At 34.9% G+C, this 24,311-nt stretch overlaps 1 protein-coding gene across 24 annotated transcripts in view; it reads left to right on the forward strand.

The window, feature by feature from the left end:
* The window catches only part of MEF2C (myocyte enhancer factor 2C), a 167,885-nt gene that overhangs the window by 57,322 nt on the left and 86,252 nt on the right, over positions 1 to 24,311 (forward strand). For 17 of the 24 annotated variants that reach the window (XM_019734219.2, XM_074328749.1, XM_074328752.1 and 14 more), the window contains one exon: positions 14,828 to 15,023. In XM_019734219.2, coding sequence (XP_019589778.1) covers positions 14,970 to 15,023 — 54 coding nt within the window. In that variant the 5' untranslated portion in view covers positions 14,828 to 14,969. The remainder of the gene's footprint in view (positions 1 to 14,827; positions 15,024 to 24,311) is intronic. The other 7 variants (XM_074328754.1, XM_019734221.2, XM_074328750.1 and 4 more) reach the window with 1 other exon arrangement.

A 24,311-nucleotide genomic window follows, 5' to 3' on the forward strand; every position in this document is an offset into this window, starting at 1 on the left:
TAAGGTGAATGTCTATAAAACACTAAAGTGTGTGATTTTTCTTCAGCAATTATAAATACATCGCCAATTATGTCAACTGTTTTTATACAATTAATTAGTATATTTTATTAGGTGTGTGTCTTATAAAACTGATAGCCATAAAATTACTTCTAAAATAATATATTTAAAGAGCTTGAATTGCACAGTTATACCCAGCGGTCTCAAACACAGAATTCTAAAGAAGTAGGTAAATGTATAAAATTCTAAAGTGGAAATTCCACTGCATATAGAATACTGTACTACCATAATTTAAGGAGATGAAGGAAGAGCATAGAATGAAACAAGAACAAGAGGAAGAGTGGGAAAGGGGTGGCGGGAGGGGGGAGATAGTGACAAAGTAATACCAGAGTTGATTAGGTCTGTGTTAGAAACCTACCCAAGGTATTTTGAAGGAGAGTGAGACGACTGCCTCAAGCCTGGAGACAAGGACCTGTAATACTCTGTGTGATTCTCATCTTCATCAGAAATGAAGTTGACTCTCCTGACCCATCCTCAGGAAGACCACCTGTTCTGATGGTTTTTCCTAGGAGTTGTGATGAATATATGCTGATTTCATATTCATTCACCTGTTTTTCCTTGTGAGTAACCACATTCATTTGTAGAAAGAGGGGGTGGGGACAACTGCTGGTGTTGTTCAGCCAGTAAATTCTGATATTCTAATGACTAATATCTAACTAACTCAAGTTTCATTCTACTCCCCTACTAGCACAATGAAGTAAATTCTTTTTTGCCATCCAGAATAAGAGAATGTGAGATGATTTAAAGAACACTGATTTTGAAAGTACTTCTTATGTTCCACTAAATCCCTCTGAACATCACATGTTCTGCATAGAATTTTAACTTTAAGGTCCTCTTTTGAATATGACCTTGCAGCATGGAGAAGAAGCACAGTATGTGTTTTGAGTAGTGAGTCTGGGACTGGACGTATGGGATTCACATTATAGCTCTCACACTAGCTATGTGACCCTGAACAAGTAACTTAACTTCTCTGTTCTCCTTTTCTGTAAAATGGAAATGATAATAGCACCTTCGTCATAGGCTGTTTGTGGATTAAAGGTAGTATATGTAAAACTTTTAGTGCCACAGTATTTTATAGTTTGTAGCTATTATTAAAATTCTAAATGTGATTAGTGGTCCGAAGTCCATAATGTAACCTCGCTCTTAACTGCTTATATTGCTTGAAGCTGAAGTGAATGCAAAAGTATGGAAAAAGCAATTATACTTATTCAGCCTATTTAAACATTTTTGTCAACTTATTGTTTCTCTAGGACTAAATCCTTTGGAGAAGCATTCTGATCTCATTTTGTCTTACACCTTTATTGAATTTATACCATTTAGGAACTTGAAAGAGCTTTTTAGAAATTGAACCCAGGTCTTTTCATATGCCCAAGGAAAATGAGACTCAAAGGAGTTGACTGACCCAAAGACATGCAGCTCTTGGGTGGCAGAACCCAACCAACAGTCTCATTCCAAACAGAGCTTTCTTTCTGATGCACTTGGTGCCTTGGGCTTTGGAGACAAATTACACTAAATGCTAAATATTAATATTTTTACTTCAAAAGAGCAGTAGTTTTCTGCACCTGATACCATGTTTGTATTTCTTTGTAAAGGTAAAAGAATACTTTTCCTATGTTTGATCAATTATTCAACAATACTTTTATGTTTTCTTTGAGCTAAAGGAAAAAGGCACTGAGCTAAAGTGTCAGTTTAGGGCATCTCAGTGGTGCAGTGTATTCAGTAGTCAGAGGGAAGAAGCTTATTCCTTGCTTTAAAGCTAGCATTTCCCAAAGGATATTATAGATAAATTTGGAAATACTACAGGTTCTGGCATCCAGCATATTGAAGAATGAAAATTGCTGCAGCCGAAGAAACCTGTTTTCCTAATTTTCTTTTTATTTCCTGACTTTTTATTTTTTTATTTTAACTTTTTTTTTTTTTTTTTTTTAGCAATAACTTGTTAGCATCCTTAGGAACCAGTGGACTTTAGAATCCACTTTGATATTTCTAAAGAGAGTCATGAGCTTGCTTCCACTGATGGGCATTTTCTTTTAGATCCTAGGTTTTAGAGACTCAGGATAAAAATCTGTCCATTTCAGTAACCTCCGATCCATAGTAGCATGGTCTTTTTTATAGGGGAAGTACTGTAATACTTTCCATGTAGAATTATCTACCAAGGATGACTTGGTCTATCCTTGAAAATAGCTTGGGCCAGAATGTGTAGACATTCAGAGATAAGGGGCCTCCCGCCAGACCTTGGGCCTAGGAACCAACTGAGCTAGCATACTTGTCCTGCCCTGCCTGGTTCTAACGGAGGAAACATTGTGGTCATCTGAAAACACCTCTATTCCTAGCTCTTTGACAGTTTTACTTTCCATATCCCCTCAGTTCTAAACATGTGGAAAAAGAGATAAAGAAAGGTGATGAAATGAGAAAATGGACGGGGGAATGCTACAAATAGAAGAAACTTGTATTTACATGCCTGCTTTGTGTGCAGTTATGACTAGGTTTTGGAGGGGAAAGGGAAAGTCCTCCAAAGGTCACTTTACAAGATAGGAAGAAAGGGAAGGAGGTGAGTAAGTAATGTGAAGTATTGGTTAGCACTGAGAATAAAATCAAACGCTGTGCTGGTTGTTATTGGAATAGAGATTTGCACCATAATTCATTTAGGAAAGGAGAGAAGACAGTTTTGATTTAAGAAGTAAATTCAAATTTATGAGTTTTTTCAGGGTATTTGATCAATTGTAAATGAAAGTAGATTAGTGTTTATTTAGGCTTTGTAAATTATACAACTTTTTAAAACTGATAAATTATGTCCTCCCCTTACTTAAAATACTATAGTTTTTCATTGAACATTTCTGTTTCACAACGTTTACAATTAAAGTGTGTATGTTGTCCTATACTCTAATTTCCTACTTATTAAAATTCGTAATCTTTAAATTTTGTATTTTTCCTCTTAAAAATGCTTTAATTTAAAAAATACTAGATGATTCAATGTATCTATTCATTCTAAGTTGGAAATTAATCTGTTTGGCTTGAGGCTACAGAGCTTATTCTCATTAGATGGGTATGTCCAAAGATACATGAATATTTCCCATATAGTTAGACACTGGGATTTTCAAATATCACTGAGATCTTAATCAAAATTGTGCTGATTGCTTGGGAGTTGAGCCCTATGAGAAAAGAAGGAAATCAACTTAACCCAATGACTCAGTTACATTAGTAATATTGTAAGATTGTTTATTTCTAAAAGATAAAAAAGTATGATTTAAAAATATTCTGCATTTTACATTTGCAGAAATTTTGCATCGTGTTTGTCAAGTTGTTCATGGTACTATCCATATTTAGCATTGCAAAATGAACTTGTAACCCCAAGAACTGCTTCAACCATTGGGTATAATTTTAATGCAATAATCCATATTTCCAGGAAAGTCATACCTTTGGATTCAATTAATATCAATTTAGAAACTTTTTGCCTTATTAGTATATATTCTCATGATAGTATATTCTCAGTGCTTCAAAGTATTTATAATTTTTATGAAATTATGTAATCCTGAAATGAAGAACCCATGTTTATACTGTAAATTTATTAAGTTGAATTGTATGCAACTGAATTTTTACAAATAAATCTGGTTCTGTTTTTTATTTGAGCCTCGCAACCTTATCATAAAAGATATGTGTTAATATCCCCATTCTGTAGATGAGGACACTGAGGTTTAGGAAATTGTGAATTAGCCAATTTCGTATCACCAGTGACAGGCAGAGTGCTGGAGTGTTCATTCTCCCTCCTAATACTGCCTGGCTGCATCTGTGGTTGAGATCTCTCCTCACACATCATCTTCTCAAATCACCTTCCCTTGACCACACCACCTACCCCCGTCCTTGCCCATTCATTCATCTCTACCCCCCGCCCCGAGCTTGTTCTCCTGTATGTGGTATTTGCTTTATAGCACTTCTCTATAATCATCCTAGCAGTGTGCTTGTTTATTGCCTCTTTGGCCCTTTAAAAATGTGTTTTGTGAAGACCAGGACCTTCATCGTTTTGTTCATAGTGGTGTCCCTGGCACCTAATATCATGCTTCACACTTTTATGTCTCTGTGACTAATGATCAAACTTGTTCATTGATAGCTGTAATAGTAAGTATCATGATTTTGGCTCATGGTCTCTGATGAAGTCAGTGCAGCCAGGATTTGGTTATCCACATGGTCCAAGCTGAAGTTTAGTTTAAAATCTGCGATGCGAATACACCAAATACATATAGTTACATGTAGCTCATCTGTTCCAAAACTGTGGCAAGGTAGCCTGCATGGCATTCTGTTAGAGGGCCTGTGCTGCGTACGTGCACCTTAATCTCATTTCTGACATTTACTCTCACCCTTCCTGACCACCAACCCTGACAAAAGTTCTGAAGTACTAAAACGGTGTGTGACACAGCCCTAGCATGTTTTACAGTGACCGGGGAAGTCATGTTGAATCCTCTTGTCCTGGGGTTATGCACAGATAAAGGGAGGATATAGTTTTGAGAGGAATGCTATAACTACAAAGTGCATCCTGAAGGCCATTTAGCTCACAATAAAGGTCTGTGTTTTAAAATAGCACTATAACAAAGTAACTACAGAGTTTTGGCAAGGGCTTCAGCTATTTATAGAACTAAGTAAGGCATAGTAAATAGTGCCACAGTGCCCAGTTCTCCCTTGCCCTAACCCCAAACTTATGAGAAGCACTGTAATTATATTTTTCTACTTTAAAAAAAAAAAAAATCATAGTAGCCATTATCAGTTTAACCATACGGAAGCTCAGGCTGAGATTTCTTTTTTAAATGCATAGTTTTGATTTTCAACAGCTGCACTGGGTCTTTAATCATATATTATCTTTATGAAGCCTTTTTCTAACATATGTTAATTGGCTGTTTTCTGTGACAAATTATGAGCTCTTACTTTGATGAGGTTCAATTGCAATCATGTTGGAGTCGAGTACGTAGAGTTTCCACCCCTGCTGGCTCCTCAAACCACTACAAACATCCGCACGTCACTGCACTGCTGAGTAATGGCAGGATTTGGGCTGGCTGATTTCACTACAGATTTTTTTTTTCCACAGGATATTTTCAGCTTCTTTGTACTAAATCTGTTGCAGGGTTTGCCCTTTTTAGCAGAAGCATGCTCTAAAATTAACATCAAATCTTATTGGAGATGACTATAATACAGTGAGAAATATTTCATAATACAACACCCCAGTGTCTATTTTGCTTTACTAGAATTTTAGTACATTTATTATATGTTTTTTAAAAGTCCATCAGTTATGAGATTGGTATTTTCTACATCATCATCATTTTGTAATATTTTGTATTTTCCTCTTTTGAGGAGAACAGTTACTTACTGAGATGATAAGAGTATATATTTAACTCTCATAAAGAAAAGCACACACTAGTTTTTCTAGGTGTTGCCAAACATCAGTATGTTAAAAATTCTACTGTATTTTCTTTTTCTCTTTGAAATGTGTTTTTTTCCATTATATCTGTTGGTCAAGTAATAAAAGGAATTATATGTTCCATCAGGGTTAATGACTATAAGATGCATAGCATCCATTCTAGTTCTCCATCCTCATGTCAGTTTTTAATGTATGATTGGAATGAACAGATATGTTCTCCTCCATCTGCTCTGAGAACTGAGATAGCTGATGCATCAGATACCAACAGGCAGTGATAGCTATAATTAGAATACATATAAAAAATACTGTGCATTTGTTTAGATTCATAGGAAAGGAGTCAGGGTAATTGATTAAGGCCGGCGGAAACTGTGTCAAACAGCAGTCATATTGGGATTCATTTAGCTCTGTTTCTGCCTTGATGTCTAAAGTAAAGGACCATCTAAACTGTGGTTCTCCAAAGCTAAAGCTGGGGGCAAATTTCCATACAGGTATTAGAGTTTAGAATAAGATGAGCCGGATGTGAACAGAAGCCACTCCTCCTTCGTGAAGCTGTTTTTAATCAGCCGTTTCCCTGGAGTAGCACACAATCAATGAGCTCTAAATCCTGAGGCTACCTGCGCTCAGAGGAAGGCCTGGGAACATCATTACAAAACTTACAATTGAGCATATGTGAAAAAATTAGAGCAGAAATTAAAGGTAAGAGAGGTTAACTTCAGAAGTCTTACTTTGGTACTGCTCTTTTAGAGGGTTGTAAAGAGATAATTTCAAACGTTAAAAAAAAAGGAATATTAAACTCAACTAAATGCCAATACTACTGTATTAAAAGATCATAGTAAATAAGTCAAATGAAGAGTTATTATTCATTTATGTTAGCCAGAACTGTTTAAACATGTACATTATTTTGAGAAGATTCATGTGGATCAATTTCAGCATAAGTAAATAAATAGAACGTTTTTTTCATTAATAGCTCTACAGCTCGAGAGAATGGCTTCAGTAGTCCTGCATGATACTTCTGCGTGACTGCAAAGTCAGTTGACACACTGTGTCTTGAGCTAGTGTACACAAGGAAATTTAGTTCCACTTGATAAGACACATACTTAATTGGCTTTAAGAAAATAAACCAAGGTAAAGACTGATGTGTAAATGAAACAGAGAACTTGGCACTTGACTGTATGGAAGCCCGTGAGCCATGTGGCTTAATTGGGGCCAGTTGGGATCATTTAATGATTGCTGTCAGAAGATCAGATTTAATTCTCCTTATAAGAAGACCACAGTGGGATAGAGTTAAACAAATTGTCATCAGAGGTTTCAGATGAACAAAGCCTTAATTAGGTTGATTAGGATGCTGTAAAAGAGATGAAGAGCAATAGAAAAATTGATGAATCACTGGGTTTCATGTTGAGCCACATATAATAGTAATATTAAATGTCTACTTTGAGAGATTATGGCATTTTGAATATTATATATTAGCATGCAAGGTTTGTGTAAACTTTCTAAAATTTTCTAAACTTTCTAAATTCTGCAGTTTAATGACAGATGAAAATAAATGACATTCAATGGAAGTAGCAGATGATTATTCAAGCATATCCTCCTTAATGCATAACAGAAACATTTGCAGGAGAACAGTATTGTTTCTTTCCATTTCAAGGTCATCTTTAAATGTTAAATAAATTGGGAAAGTAAATAATAATAGGCAAATTATTTTAAGTGCATAGTTTTCAATCATTTAACATAATATTTGAATACAGAATAAAACAAAGCCTTTACTTAAAATGTCCTTTTAACCATTCATATCAACATCTTAATAATATTGTGGTTATTTACTGGTGATGATACTCAGGACTACTCAGGTGTCTTAAAATGTATTCTTACTATTTTATCTACATATTATGAAATACTGAAATGTGTTTTTTCCATTTGCTGCAATTTTGCAGGAAAATGTTCTCTGCACATAACACACACACACACACACACACACACACACACACATACACAAATATATCAGTATGGCTGAAAATGATGTCCAATACATACAGGCTTTTGAGGGGGAAAATTGTAGAATATTTCCATTTTAATAATAAAATATGTTAAAGATTAAGAAAATAGTGAACATAAGATTTTTTCTGACAGGATCAGGAGATGCCTGGTAATTCAGATTTTTGTCATAATATGAAAATGGATAATAGCAACATCTCCCACTTCCAGCCTCGCTTGCTTTGAAGGCTGACAGTTTTGTTTCACTGATATTGGTGTTGTACATGCTTAACTTGCTTTGTTCAATAACAGCAACAAAAAAAATCCAGCTGCATGTGCTTATTGAGAGGCTACAGCTGGGGAACAGAATACATACAATCTGGGATGCTAAATAGTAGCTCTTGCTTTGTGACGAAGACAGTGCAGGATTTACCTTTGTGGTAAATCACATCACTAAGTGGCCTTTGAAAGAAAACGTGGTGCCTAACTGTTGTGAAAAATTCGGAAAAAATAAGACAAAACCCTGAATTAATAACATAATAGGATGTGGAAAGACTAAAAACTGGTGTGGTTGAATAGCAGGAGGCTCTTGACATATTTAGACCATTTGAAGTTTATTTTGGCGTGAGGAATGGAGAATGCTGTTTAAGCTGCAGTGTGAAAAAAAAATGGCCAAGACAAAATACACCGTGGATATAACCATGACAGGGGAGCTGTGCTTCCCTCGTCTTTATTAAATTGTTTACAGTACAATAAGGTTGTTTAAAGGTATGTGTCTCCTAACTTCTAGAACTGTGTAAATAAAATGATTTATTTCAGTGTTAATGGCAGGTTAGGCCCACTTATTAAATTAATTGCAGGGGTTTTCAAAGCGAGTTCCTTTTTAGCCTTATTATATTTCTGACATACATTTCATCTCCTTTTGTCCTTGGGGAAAGATATTAAAGTAGGACTAGAAACATTAATGTAGAGTTTTCAGCAGCCGTGGTCATTGGGAAAATTGATATATTTCCCTAGTTATTTCTACTTTTGCAGCCTGAAGCTCTTCCATGACTGATATTTAAGAGAAACTTCTTAATTTTTATAACACTGTAAAATTTTTCTTCATAGAATGATTATTGTTAAGGGATAAATGAAGCATTACCTGCTAGATGTTGCTCATCATTAGCTTTGTAAAGTGAGGTGTTCCTGGTGTATGTATAAGGACTACAACTCACTTGATAGCCTTACTGTCTGAGAGGACTGAATTGATGTTTCAAAGCTGAAGCAATCTTACAAGTAGTAGGCTGAGTTCCCAGTACTACTATGTACCCAGCACTTCACGTATAGTACCACACTTAATAATCATAACCATCCTGCAAGTGAAGAATTATGTTCCCACCTTTTTGTAGGGCAAGGAAACAGTGATTCCAAGGGATTAAATCATCAATCTGTAGCCATTCCACTTCTAAATACCAAGCTAGAGTTCAGATCCTGAGCTTCCTGACTTCAAAATCCATTCAGCTTCCACTTCTCAGTATAAATTATTCTTATTCCATATATGAGATGCTATATAAATATGACAAAGGATTAAGTGTCAGGGTATCAGTTATCAGTCTGCTTCTGTATCAAGAAAAATATGAAAATGTTCCTAGTAGTAATCATTAAAAATAGAGACTGAAGAAAATACTCACCTGAGAGATGAAAGTCTTAAAAAATTAAGTCATTAATCAACTAACAGTATGCTACTAATAGTATACCCCTACTGTATGCCTGGCACTGGGGTAGATACTGGGAATACACAAGTAAGACAAAACAGACCTGACCCACAGATGTTGAGGAAGACAGGCAGACATGCAATTTCAGTTGTGACAAGCACTACAAAGGACAACATGGTGCTGTGAGTACTCTTAGGGGAATTTGATGTGATCAGGAGAGCATGTAGTGCTTCCTGAGGAGGTGAGACAGGAAGGGAAGAAGTTACACAGGCGCAGAGGGGAAGGAGGAGTGTTCCTGGGCCGAGGGAATTGCATTGCAAAGGCCCCGAGGTAGGAAGGACCATGGCAGGAAAGACAGTCAACATTATTTATTATTTGTATGTGTGGTATTATGTTACTGAAACTTGAAGATGACTCAGATTTCATCATATTGTCACTAAATTGGAATAGGCAAAGAAAATAACTTTTGCATGATGGTGTTTATCCAGGAGGAAAGAATGGTTGCTCTTTCATTACCTTTCAGAGGCTGAGTCTTGGCTATTGTGTCTTTAAAATGAACTCAGCTTGTATTCATAGCTAGGGTAGCATAACACTTTACATGATACATGGTAAGTTTAGAGAAATAAGGAGTAACTTTCAGGACCAAGGAAATATCCTCCAACTCATATGACATCACATAGTCAAGGAACAATAGGAATGATTATTATTATATCTTTTAAAGTTCGGAATACCTCTTAAGGGAAAAAAAGTAAAAGTTCTACTTGTTCCTTTTATCGAAAATATAATTAGATATCTCATATGTCTTTCAAACATATAAAATGGAAAGTTAAAATGTCTAGAAGCGTCATAATGAGCGGCATTTTACACTTAAAGTAAATGATTTAAATGAATCATTTAATTGTTTGAATTAGTAATACCAGGCTTGCATCAACTGGGCTTGTGATCATTTTTGTCCCTTACTAAGTTTCCAGCTTGTATTTACTTAACAGTATAATTTTTTTGTGATATACTGTGCTTGGTTTTCAGCCTTGAGTTTTACAAAATGTTATATGAAGATGCTAGTGTTAGTGAAAATGTGAGTCAATGAAAAAGTTATTTGCCAATATGAGTAAAAGAAAACCAGAATTCTTTCTTTGCAATTTGATATTGCATATTTTAATGTTTTATCATTATTCATGGGCTGTTTTTATTTAAGTGACTGCATTGTGCTTATTATAGCAAAATACATGCTTTGCAAAGATAAGTTTAGCAAGAGAGAATTAATTTCTTCCCACATCTTTTAATGTGGCATGGCAGTTTCACTCTAAGATCAAAACACATAACTGAAGGTTATGTTTAATTTCTAAATCAAAGTATTGTGGGAAGATGATTGAAATCTGAAGATGACTCAGATCCACTGGATACATGATTTTCTTCCTACAGAAACCTTATGGTAGACTGCCATTTTCATGTTAGAAAGAACCTAACAGTGATGTGATTGAAGTAAATAGTTTCGCTATATCCTGAAAGTTTATATTAGTTACTTTGGTTCTTAGTCTGAATTTTTCAAAAGAACTTTGAGAGCTTCAATAACGTAAGTACCTATTCCCCCCACCCAGTATATCTCTCTTTTTTAAGTATGGGACAAAGAAGTAATCACTGTATTTTACCAACATTGATTTTTTGGGGACAGTTTTTGTGATTCTGTTTTTCACCAAAAATATAATGTATCCATTTGGCTCGTTGCCTGTATAAAATTCTTCATTTGCGTGGAAGGGCAAATTAAAGATTATGTGGCCACATTAACTGTGTCAGTTGATTTTTGTGAGTTGTGACAAATGGTAATTGTAATACATTGTAAAACATGGCTGCTTTAAGAAGTACAAATTAAAAAACAAACAAGAGTGAACTTGTTTGTTTTTTAATTTGTACTTCTTAAAGCAGCCATGCACAAATACTAACCTAGAGCTGAAATGGATTTTGCTCAGGTGTTTTAAAAATAGAAATTAAAAATGTTGTCCCCATGTCTGGATTTCTCGCATTGTCCCTTATCTGAACCTCTCAAAGGCCTCGCTGTGTGGGGTGTGTAGCACAGCACACTCAGACAGTTCTGCTCAGAGAAGGAAGTGAAGAGTTTTGGTTCCCATTTTGCACTTCTGGAACAGTTTAGGGAAGGAAGCACCTTTACACCTTTTATTGTTCGTGGTTGCTGACATCATATCCTTCCCTGACCAGTCTGTGCGTGTTTCCTGCCATTCTGTCAAGACTCTTCTGTGTTACAGGGAGGGATTTGTAGGCGGAGGGAGGGAAGGAGGGAAAAGGGGTACAAGAAAGAGGGAGGGAAGGAAGCGGGGGGAAGGGAGGGGGAGGTGTGTATCACTCAAGGAAACTTGTTTGTAAATGAGAGAGCCAGAGGGAGAAGGATCTTTAGCATCCGTCCACGAGAAATTCTTCTCTACTTGGGTCTCAAACCACTTTGCCTTCATCTGTCTGCTTACGCCAAACTCAAAAGTGAACAGAAGCCTACTATAATGAAGTTCCCCTTTTTAGTAAGCAGCCTGATTTTATTTTTCTTATATTTAGTTGGCAACAAGAAAAGCAATGCAGAAGACTGTAACTCTATATAGTGTAACTATGCTAGAGCATTTCTTTTTCTTTCTGTTTTGTTTTTTTTTTAATTACTGATTGTTTCTATGAAACTCTGTCATTTTCCAGGAATGCTTCTTTCATGTGGAAAGAAGTAGCGGCAAGCCTGCTGGAATTATTTTAAGCTTATGGTTGATTGTACATAATGAAAGTTTTCAGTATAACTTGAAATTCTACTACGTGTCGTTTAGCTACTATATTCTTCATATGCGTACAAAACAATTTTATAGGTTTCTAAAGTTATATAATCTCTTTTCAGCGTCCCTGAGCTTCCTACGAATAATACTTGAAACCGTAATTTTTGCATAAAAATCAGGTTAGGGAAATAGTGTTATGCTAAGAAAACAACTCCTGAGCTATTGTTGACCTTCTTGTTTGAATTTTTACTGACAGCCTTGAAATGTGGTGACCCATAATCAAATGTTCGAAGTTATATGTTCTATGACACATTTTACTTCATGAAAACAGTCAAATCATCGCCATATATTATTATTCTGTATATATACTTAACGTCCAAGTTCGCATTGTAGAAAGGTTCAAAAGGCAACACTTCAAGAAATATTCATTTTTGCAGAAAACAAGAAGCTATTTTAATTTTATTGAAATTTAAACTTTCTTCTCTCTACCTTGCATATTTCAAAAAGGAAAACATACTCAATGACATTTTTATGAACTACTTTATGTATGTGTATATATATATATACACATATATGTATGTATATATACATATACATATATATACATATATGTATATGTATATATATGTATATATATTTGACATACATATACATTTTTTCTGGCAAAGTACTTCCCATCATGTTTTGAGAATTAACAAAACAAAAAAATCCTTCCTCTGCTCGTTTTAAAAAGTGTCTCCTGTTTCAAAGTTGTGAAATATGGGGTGGTGATAGGGAGGAACCCTGTCTTTCTGAGGAGACTTTTCTCCAGGGATGTTTCTCTACTTGTTTGGTTATTTGTATTTTGAAAGCAGGATCCGTAGACGTTCTGGTCTTGCCCGCCTTGTCACCACACACTAATCTGTTCACCCTGACCTTCCACCTTAAAGTGAATAAGCGCTTAGGCAGGCAGAGTCCTGTAAGCCGATAGTGCCACAGGCCTCAGCTAAATGAAAGAAAGGAAATTGTCCCATTTGCATTTGCTGTGGATTCATGGGTTGGCTTTTCTGTGATAGAGGAAGCCTGTTCGCTTCTTTGGGGTCTTGCACATGCATGGGAAATACCATTCTAACGTGCTGCTTGCTTCTAAGGTAAGACTAGGAAACACAGGAAAGTTGCCCAGTTGAGTGATATTTAAGACCATTTCTAAAAATAGATAGATGGACAGTGGCAACAGTGAATATATGACGCAATTGTGCATTGTGGATTTTTCATATTTTAATGTATTTTTAATGTATCTTATGATAGCCATTTTTTTAATGTGTATTTGTCAAATGTGTGTTATTTATATTAACACTTTTAAGACTTTTGTACTACTTTCAACATTTAAAATTACCGCTGGAGTAATAGTTTTTGATGAGCACTGTGTGGTCATGCTGTTACTCGATATACTATATTCTCAGAGGCAGGAGTGAGCTGCACTTGAATAGAAAGGCATTGGGCAAAAGAGAATAGATGGGCTTAGTATTTAAGCAGCGCTTAATCCACCAGAACTAATTATATCATAATAACTTCTGCAATTAGATAATCACAGAAAACTTAAATTAAAAAAAAATTACTCAAGGTGATAAAGAATTTAGAAATTAAATTAAAGAAATCAAAAGAGAGCTGATGATCAGACTAAGACTATAACAGCTTTCCTGTTCCAATAACTTTGAATTGGAGCCAAATAATCTATTTAAGAGCCAGGACACTGGCTTAGCGTTACATAATACATGTGGGAATTTATCAGGTTGGTTGTCAGACACCAACTAAAATAAACAGGGAAATTCTGAGCAATGTGTAAAATTGTTCCATTCTTTGACATGAGCCGGGATAGAATAATTGAAGCTGTTGCTTGCAAATGAAGAAGCCATTGTGGAATGCTTTCTTGTGAATTTCCACATTTCACGGCAATTCACTTTAATTACATTCAAATATTTTCCGATGTAATTTCAAACAAAGTAAAATATATACTTTTAATACTCTGGATTCTCTGGGTTTATCTTATATTATTGATGATTATGTCTTTAATTTAATTCGTGACCTAAAGATGTCCAGTATATGATAGCAAGCTTCTGTAGTTTTTGTATTTTAGTCCCCAAAGAGATATGATGTCTTTCTAAAATATTTCAATTTAGATGATGGATGGCTTATAAAAAGTATAATTATAAATAGAATAACACGCTAATTTTTGCACCATTTCTTTCTTTTCTATGAATGATTATCTTTTTGATTCTTGTGTTCAAGAGCTTTCAAAAGGAACAGGAGCTCTCTCACTGCTGAGAGTTCCTTGTTATGTAAGATTAAATATCCCATATTCTCTTTACAGTGTTCTCATAGCAGCGACTTTTTAAAAATAAGATTAAAGGATTTAGATTTAAATTAGTTGACATTTACATATATCAAATAGCACTTTCATAATAGTCCATCCTATTTGCATAACGAGGGACATTATCACCTCTGCTGTCAAAACACGAGATTGTTTTCCCTTCAGCAATGAATTAGCTGCCCTACTTAGCATACACAGGTACATAAAGGTTCATTAACTCTCTGATTTAGGTAATTTTTCATAACAGAAGGGTGAAAATAGTCACTTAATTTCATTAAAAAATGTTAAGAAACTCTGCAAAAGATACATTTCAAGTGTTGGGCTTTAAAGCATAGTTTTCATCATTTAAGTGACTTGTTAAATTACTTAGGAGATTATTTTAATTATATAATAAAAACAAACCGTTACCACTTGATGTGTTCCTGCATGTGATATGCCCTGTACTTTTAATAAGTACTTATTTTCATTCATGTGAATGGCTTACTGCCATATAGTTTTATTTTTTAAAAATTAGAATATGATGGTTCTTAGGAGACTGGCTTGCTGTTAAAATGGTATTGAATTTTTCTTTTTTGTTCAGCAGGAACGAATGCAGAAATTTGGGAACTGAGCAGTGCAAGTGCTGAAGAAGGAGATTTGTTGGGAGGAAGCAGGAAAGAGAAAGAAAAGGAAGGAAAAAATACATAATTTCAGGGACGAGAGAGAGAAGAAAAACGGGGACTATGGGGAGAAAAAAGATTCAGATTACGAGGATTATGGATGAACGTAACAGACAGGTGAGTGGGGTAAACTTTTTTGTATCATTATTTGCATGGACTGTTTATTACATTTTCCCTACATATGTTAAGGGTGTTGACAATATTTTGAACTTACAAACATCCATTAAGAGAATTGTTAGTGAATTCAATATGACCAGTTTAAGTGCTAATAGTCTCTTATATGTAAAGAGAAAAAAATTATTTTTTAAAAAATAGTTTACACATTCATGATTATACACTTTTTACTTCAACCTGAATTTTAAGTGGGAGCTGTATTTGTAAATAGCTTAATAATTAAAAGTTAATAAGCATAAAACTGCTACACTGCACACAAAGATATTCTTACACTCATGGGCATGAAGCCTTTTGTAGTCATCCATTTAAAAGGTTTATAATATAAGCTAAATATCCTGAATAAAAATGGCTTCCGTTCTATTCACAGACTTTGAAATACATCCAAAATATTTAACATGTCCTGACAACAAGAAAGAAAACACCCACATAAAATATTAGTAACTTAAAACATATAGGCAAGAAGTATTAGTTCATACCATTTTCTTGAGACCCAAAATTTTATAAACATAGAGGCGATGATGTTATAATTTTTTTCTAGAACTCCAGTGATGATATCTGTATACCGGTAATCTATTCTAAGGATTTATATGCCCAGTTGCTCTCTTCAGCAGAGACTTGTACATCATGAATATCTGTGAATTGACTTTTTTTCTTCACCCTTGGCGAGAGTGGATTTAGCTAGGCATGTAAGGAGAGCTGAGTGGTTTGTATGCATTCTAATGTTAAATACCAAATAATGGTTCCTGCGAGATCCCAACCATTGCAAAAGGATAATGGAACCTGTAAAACAGGCATTCCTTAACCATGAGAGAGAGGAGTCTTTTGCTAATTGCCCATTTACACTAGGAAAAGCTAAGAGAACAACTTTAGAGATGCTCCACCAGAATGTAATTTTTTCCCCCAAATAAGGATGCTGTCTCCTCTATTGCCCCTTTCTATTTTTCTTGACCTGCAAGTGAGACTAGAACTGATTCATGGTTTAACATTTTATGTTGCTGTGTGTGTAAATTATAATGTGTAGAAGTTGTTATTTATGCAGTCAAAGCCAGTATGCCATTAAGAGGTAAAGAAACTTTTTTAGATTTTCAAGTTTATAGTCCCTTAAATTGTTATATTTAAAGTACATATGACTTGAACTATTTTTGGCTGAAAATGAGCTAAAGGATGAATAATGCTAAGATTTATGATGGATTCTTTCAATTCTTTCGATGTTTTCCTACACATCATTTATTGCTATATGTCAAGCCAAAAAGCAATAATTCTGTCAATATAAAACCATAATATATTTTAATTGGTTCATAGATTGTAATTGAAATTAAAAGTGAAATATTGAATATCATATGCTATTGAATTGACTGTTTAGAGTCATTATTTGGACTAGAATCTGTTTGGGGCACAGTCAAAAATTATATGTATTAGCACCTATACTTCCTTATTAATATTGGGTAATTTTTCGGTTCATGAAATTAATTGTATCTTCCTTTTGCTTTCAAAGACATAAGGAAATTTTTGCAGGTGGAATTCATGAGCTTTCTTTATGCTTTATAAAGAAACATAAGGGATACAAGAATTTTAACACCATACTATTGAGCTAATAATCGAACATCTTTATTTAAATATAGTTACATGTTAATGTCTGCAATTGCTATTACTCTCACCCGTGTTAGAAGGCATAATAATTTTAGGAGAAGAAAAAATTTTTTAATTCAACTTAGTTTATCTTTTGTTTCTAATCCTAAAGATGAATTCCTTGGTTTTTTTCTATAAAATTTAAGATCTATATAGTCTTTTTTCTAGTCTTCAGATACAGTAGACTTTAATTCAACACTCTTAAAAGACATTAGTAAAAATGACAACTGCCATGTTTTAATGTATATTTCAGGGATTATTTTAGAGTGCCATTGACAATCTTCAACAGCCACCTTACTTATAAATGTTTGTCATGTGCCCCTCTCACCTACTGCAAGAGTAAGAGCCATTTGGGAGAGAGCTTAAAAGAGATAGGTCACTTCTAATAATCAACACCAGCAAATCTGCAATAGCATATCATACAAAATTCAGAGGAGGCACCCCTAACCTGGGCTTCCTTTAAACTCTGTGTTCGCATGTTTAAAAGAAAAATGTTAACTGCTTTGCCCTTTTTGAAGCTCCCCCCAACTGTAGACGCCTTAATGGAACCTCACACAATGGTCCACAGTCATCTTTTCTTAAAAGTAGTAAAAGCCTGCTCTGCCATTGCAGGTGTTTATTTGGCAATACAGAGAACAGGGTGTGTTTTTACAGAATAAGAAATACTAACTGAAAGTGTGAAATGAAATATTGCAGAGCTGATGTGATAAGTTGTATATCACTAAGAAATAAAACTGTTGGAAAACAGAGTGGCTAACTGTTTAAATTGAATTTTGCCCTTATTTTATCTTTCATAATGGAAGTAGGGAACAGCTAAAATTCAAAAACTCCAGTTGTATACATAAAGTAGTTTAGGAGAGGAAGAAAATTAACAGCTTTTTAAATTTTTTTATATTTTCCAGAGTTTCTAAGTTTATGAAAACTACTTATTTCTCAATTTCTAACCTAAACAAGAGGAATTTCTTAAGCTAGTATATAAAAATAAATAATATCCTGAGTTCTCAATTTGTCTTACAGAAATTTTCCGATAACAAAAGTAGCTACACATATCAAGAACTGCATATATGTTATTCTATTTAATCCTCGTTAATCCCATTTACAGCTGAATAATTCATCTATTTATTATATCAACAAATATTAGGTGGCAATGTGCCTAACATTAAATATTTAGTGATAAACAAGAAGAATCTCATCCAGCTTATCAACTGCTACAGAAGTCAGCAAACTTTTTCTGTAAAGCGCCAGACAGCAGACATTTTTGGCCTTGTGAGCCGTGCAGTCTCTATCTCAACTACTCGGCTCTGCCCATGGACAATGTGTAAATGAATGAATGTATCTGTGTTGAATAAAACTTAACTGACAAGAAGGGGGTGCGGGAGGGAGCAGGCTGGATCTGGCCTGTAGCCCATAGTTGGTGGACCCTTGGCCTAGTGGGATGAATCAGACATGAAATATGCAAATATGTAACAAAACTTTTGTTCATGTGTGCTATGAATGAAACTATCAAAGTGCTATGAAATAATAACAAGAGGTCCTTTATTTAATGGGAGGCCAGAGAAACACCTTTCTGAAGAAATGCTGAATGAGGAAAGCTAAAAGATGAGTCAGTTAGGTGACAGCATTCCGGAGAGAACAGTGTCTGCAAAGCTCCTTAAGAAAGGAAAGAGCTTGCTAAGGAGTTTAAGCTATGGAACTTGAGCCTGGTGTGTGTAACTTTAGAGAGAGAGAAAAGATTAGATGCTAGGCAGTGCCCAGATCATGCAAAGCTTAAGTTAGTTAATACTAGGAGGTGGCCAAGATTTGAGCCCAAGTCTTTCAGATTAAAAAACAAAAGAAACATGATTTTCTCGATTAAGTGATGCTGTGTCCTGTATAATATAATAGCTAAGAGCATAGTTTTATGTCATTGCTTTTCCCAATTACATTACAATGGCACCCAGTGTAATACAATGTTGAAGAACATGGTTGTAGAGACACATAAACCTTGTTCACCTCTCGGAATTTCATCCGTTCCCTCATCAGGAGAGTAAGGATTAAAAAATAGTACCCACCTCATGAGATCATTGACAATTAAATTAGGGGATAAACATAAAGCACCTAACATAAAATAAATGCTCAATAAATTTACTTATTAAGGTATTCCTATGAAGACTCGTGCTCTTTGAACCGTTAGCTATCATAGTTAATGTGATTTCCATCAAACGAACTCTTGTGCTGTGTAGTGCACTAAAGAATGGTAACTGAACCTTAATTTCAAGAGGGTTTTCTCTAAAAGGGGTGTCAGGGAGATAGAAGGAAAGTGGAGAAGAGTAGAGCAGGAGCACAAAAGAGCCTTTGGAAGCTAACAGGGAGTCAAAGAGTCACTTCAGAGCAAGAACCAGTTGATGGCAGAGGATGGCTGGTGGATAGGAAAAAAAATCATACAGAATATTTGCAGAACAGGGCTTGTGACCGGAATGTAGAGAAGTAGTTTCCTAAGTTCTATGCTTATGAACTTATTTGCAAATGTATGTTACTGACCAAATTATTTTGAACTACTGATCACCATTTTTATCGCTGATAACTTCTAGCTTGTTCTAACACTATAATTTCAGTCTCTCTGTATTTTTTGTTTTTACCCATTAGGTACCTTCATCAATTAGGCAACAATCTTACCCTCCTTCATATGGTACCAGTTTTTGCTATGTTCCTGTAACAACCAGATTTTTAAATGAGTTTTGTCCTTGCATGACTCTTTTTACAAACAGTATACCTAGAAATCTCTTATATCTGTTATATCAAGAAGAAAGATACATAAAAATTAACCTAAACCTGTTTACTTGCATGTATTTAAAATTTTCAGTTTTCCCACATTGAAAGGAGAGATTAACTCAAGTTTATTTGTGTGACTTGTTATAAAAAGACATTTAAATATTTAATAACTATAAGGGGAAAATATTTCCCAAATAATACAGTTAGGGCCTAATACAGTAATGTTAAGGGAAAAAGATTTTTAAATGACTTAAGTTCTTTCTTTCCATCAGATCTGGCACACTAATAGTTTTTTGCCAGCAAACAAAATTTCACGTAATTATCAGGGCAATAACTGGAGCACAAATTAAAGACAATTAGCAACATTCTTCTGTTAATAGAACAGCAGAATCCCCTTGTGACTAAAAAGAATTCAGAGTTCATAACTGTTAAATTTTTAAACTTTTTCTCTTGAGATGTATTGATTTCCTCAAATGACTCTCTTTTTAAAAAGAATCAAATTTTACTCCTCACTTTTTCGTGTTTTTTACTATTTTAGGTTCTTCTTGGAATTTTAGCCAAAATATCAATGGAATTTTTAAACATTACTTCAAGGTGGTATCAGGATATCAGTAAATAAAAAGGCCAATTACAGTTCTACACTTGAGAGTTACAACCTACTAACCAAATACAAAATCTTTTGAAATTGAGATAGATTCACTTTTTAAATGTGAGGAACTGGATACTTTAGAAATATAAATAAATTGCTTCAAGAAAATAACTTTGTGATGAATTCTGAACCACGAGTTAAAAGAACAGGGTAATCCAGTCCCACTGTTTTCTTTTGTCATCTCCACTAACAGAATTTCCAGACTCGTCACATGCTTGTATGCATATCAAGCAAGTACATATTATTTGAGAGGAAATTATACTTTAAATACTAGAGAAGAGTTATCCATGTCAGTCAGTGTATATCTGGAACTTTGTTTCAAATCAAGTGAATGATAGTTCAGTCAGTGAAAAAGTGTTGATTTTTCTTTCTTTAAATCCAAAATAAACCTGTGAATAGCTCCTAATGAAGATTTTTGGGCCTTTTTTTCCTCAGTATCATTTCTTAACAGCTGACTGCCTCCCCTCAACTTGTATTAAAATTTTTATTGAACTCATATAAATAAAATTAACATGTATTATCGTAATGCGTTAGGACAGAGTAGTACATCTCAGAATTGAGTTATAGGGTATATGGATACATCTTGTGGTTGCCTACTTAACGCTCCCCATGCATATAAGTTAAACCATTCTTTCATTAATCTTTTTTTAAATTATTAGTTGCAGGTATATGAAACAACGTAGTTCATTAATCTTGAAATCACTAAAGGGGAAAGTTTTTGTTCAGAGAGTTGGAATTACTGGTGATTGCAGAGACCAAAAAAGAAAACCAGAAAGGAAAAATGAGAAAAGTGTACTTTTGTGAATTTCCAAATCAAAGAAAGCAGTAGCCAGAGTGCTCAGATGTATGTTTAACAGCTGTGACATCAGGCCATTCATTCATTTCTATTCTATTCCTAGCAATTTAAAAACAATTCACAAATGAGGTCCCCACCATATAGCTGAATCATAGTGAGGTGCACCACACACTTATTATATACGTCCTATAGGTATTGGGCAGTTGATGTTTATGCCAGCTGGATCTATTCCTTTACTGCCAGAAAGGTACTGTCCCAAATTCTGTCAAACTCACTCAGTTTTCCTTTGTAGAAAATCCAAGGGAGGCCAAACTTTTCACATGGATAAGGATAGCTGTCTCCTTTAGAATTCTATCTCTGGATTTAAGAAATAAGCTCGCCTTGCACTTGAGGACTTCAAGACTTTTTGTTTCAGTCCGATTTGTGTATCTCATATAATTTCTATTTAAAACTAGAATTTAGAAGAATTCCAGTGTTTGTGTTTATTGTATCTCAATCATTTTGTGTACAGTGTTGACTTTGAATGGCATCTTCCACTTCTGTAAATGCGTGCACATACCTTTTTTGCTAAAGTCACCTTTTGATTTTCAAATGCTAAACTCTGATATTGTATTCCTGAGAAAACAACACTAAAAATATTAACATTATAAATAGACCGTATAAACCAAAAGGTTTCTTCTAAACTGTAGATTAAAGAACACGTTGCTAATTGTTTCAAAAGCCATGTCCTTTGCAGTCTAGACTTACTTTAACATTGTAATTTATTCGTTAAAAATGAGCTCTTTCAAAAATATTTATGTGAAAGTATTTTGAAAGTTTACATCCCAACATACTCTTATTGAAAGCAGTTTGGAAGACCCTGCCCCCCAGAATAATGGCTTTGGTTTAAAAAAGATTACATAATTAAATTGATCTAAGTGAAATTCCACAATATGGAATGTGTATTTGTATTTCTTTGAAATATGTTGGACCACTAATAGGAATAAGAGAACTACTCTAAATGTTTGGAAATTTGACTTTAAATTTTAAGTTGGAACAGTTTAGTTTAAGAAATCACTCACATTTAAATAACATTTCAACAAATGTAACTGTTTGGAAACTACAAGGGAGACAGCCTCCTGCCTTCTGTCTTGCAAGGATTGATTTGGAAGGCCCTGAGGGAGAAAATATTGGAGTTAGGAGGTAAACCTGAAGCCATTGTGGGAAGGAAGAAGTTACACTCTTCCTGTTATGACAGGAAATGTAGACAAATGTGCTTCCTGAGCATTTGCTCAGCAGGGAATGAAGTAGTCTTTGACCTTTACCTTAGGTACATTTTGGCTTTGTTAAACGAGTAAACATGTTTTTGCCCCCAAAATATTAATCTGGTTTATTTGATTCTTCTTTGATTTAAATTACATATTTTATGTGTAGGAGATATAGAGAAAAAGAGGTACTTAATTTATGACTCCACCTACAGATTGGATTTAGAATGTAAAACAGTCCTTTAACAAACCAAGCTGACCTGAACAGCACATATAAAAAACTTGAAAGATAATTGTATTACAATTACAGTCTTCTCTCTTTAAAATCCAAAACATCCTTAGGCTTAAAAATGGACCACAATAAAATCGTCTAAATCCTGATAAGTTTAATAATTATAGATCATTCGTCTTCCTTTTCCTCTCATGTAGACCAATATATGAAAAATCAACTATCACAAGTTTTAAAGCCCAAAGTCTGTGAGTCTGGTAATAAACACTCAAGATTTTTTTAATATGTGTTCAATTATTTCATTGTAATGTAACCTATTGTTTATTACTTTTTTCTCAAAATAGTGTGCAGTGCCCAAGATTTACAGTTTTATTTTGGGACTTGGGGTGTTGACTTAGGGTGAGGGGTTGGTGGCTTTCTAAATTCCACACTCTTAGCCCCCTGATTTCATCCTTTTATTGTGTTCAGAATTTTAGGAACTACTGCTTGCAAACCCCTTTGGAAATCCTACTTCATGGCAGCGAGACCAGGCTCGATTTGCTAGAGGCTAACGAGGACAATAGTCCTCTTTGCAGCAGAACACACTGCTGTCTCATCCTCGCAAGTTATGCTGGAGGGTTACAAGCACATGGTAGCAGTCTGCTTAAAAGAGTCCCTCACTGCTCTTTAAAGAGCCTTTCATTTACGATGGCAGGCCCCGTCATTGTATAAAGGAGTGCTTGTCTGGGACACAAGTCTGCAGTGGCATGACTTCCTCCCACCGAGAGTAATCATCAAGCCTAAAGCTCGCGAGCCTTTCTAATGACAGACTGAATTAAACAAAATAAAATTGAAGAGGAATACTGTAGAACAGTTGTACCATTACTGACTGTCAGGAACAAGCCAGAGGAAGAAAAAGAGCATTTAAGAGGGCATTTCCCTTTTTTTCAATTAGAGATTGTCGTTGCAGACTCTTGACTCCATCCCTAACCCTTTAAACACATAGGAAGACCTACTGGCTCTGGATTAGAGAGTGCATTGTATCTATGAACTGTCCATCCTGTCACTCATTAGTCACTCCACTTCCTTAACTGGGAGGAAACAAATTATCAAGGCTGGGGATGAGGAGGAGTGGATCTAAAATATTTTCATAGGATGAGGGTTATAGTAATCATGACTCTATTTAAACCAAAAAAAAAGATAAAACCTCAGAACTTTGAAAATAGAATTACCTGGGTATATCAGTCGTCCCAAATAGATTCTAAAACAAGGAAGCTAATATTACTTCATGAGCTAAAGAAATGAGTAAAAAGTTCTCCACTCATTGAGCAAGTCTCATTGAGCAGTTGAATTAAGAATTAAGAATCTGAAGTACTCTGATTGATGGAAAGAAGTATTGGGGACCCACAGATACAATTATTGTTGCTTCCTTTAGTAACACACCTGAGGTAATTTAGAGTTAGGCCTCAATTATTCTCATACATGTGAGTAGCTGCTGTTTCCAAAGGTCTTTTTGCTCTCATTTATTCAGAATCCTTTCCTGTAAGGAGCAAGGACTCCCATCATTAATATGGCAGAAAAGTTCTCCTGAGGTGACTCTATGGAGCTGGGATTAGGATGGTGAACGGAGGAGGCATGCATGTGGCGTGGAGACTCATTATTAAATGTCCTTTCCATTATACAGTAGTCAAACTAATTTCCCTACCCTGTAGGAAGTGATACAGGACTTGTCCTCTGTTTTTAGAACTTGTTATTTATATTGCCTGCGTGTACATCAGAGACCTACCTTTTCTATTCTGGCTGTAAACAGACCTGTATTTGCTACCAACCAAAATGCTTCTCATTTTGTGAAATTTAAATAAACATCCACAAATATAGAACTAGTGTGTGCCCACTAGTGCATGCATGTGGTTCTCCCCCACTTTAGAGGGAATAGCTGGGGATCTGAGGGCAG

This window comes from Rhinolophus sinicus, linkage group LG03, assembly GCF_036562045.2.
Source record: "Rhinolophus sinicus isolate RSC01 linkage group LG03, ASM3656204v1, whole genome shotgun sequence".
In the NCBI taxonomy this organism is placed as follows: Eukaryota; Metazoa; Chordata; class Mammalia; order Chiroptera; family Rhinolophidae; genus Rhinolophus; species Rhinolophus sinicus.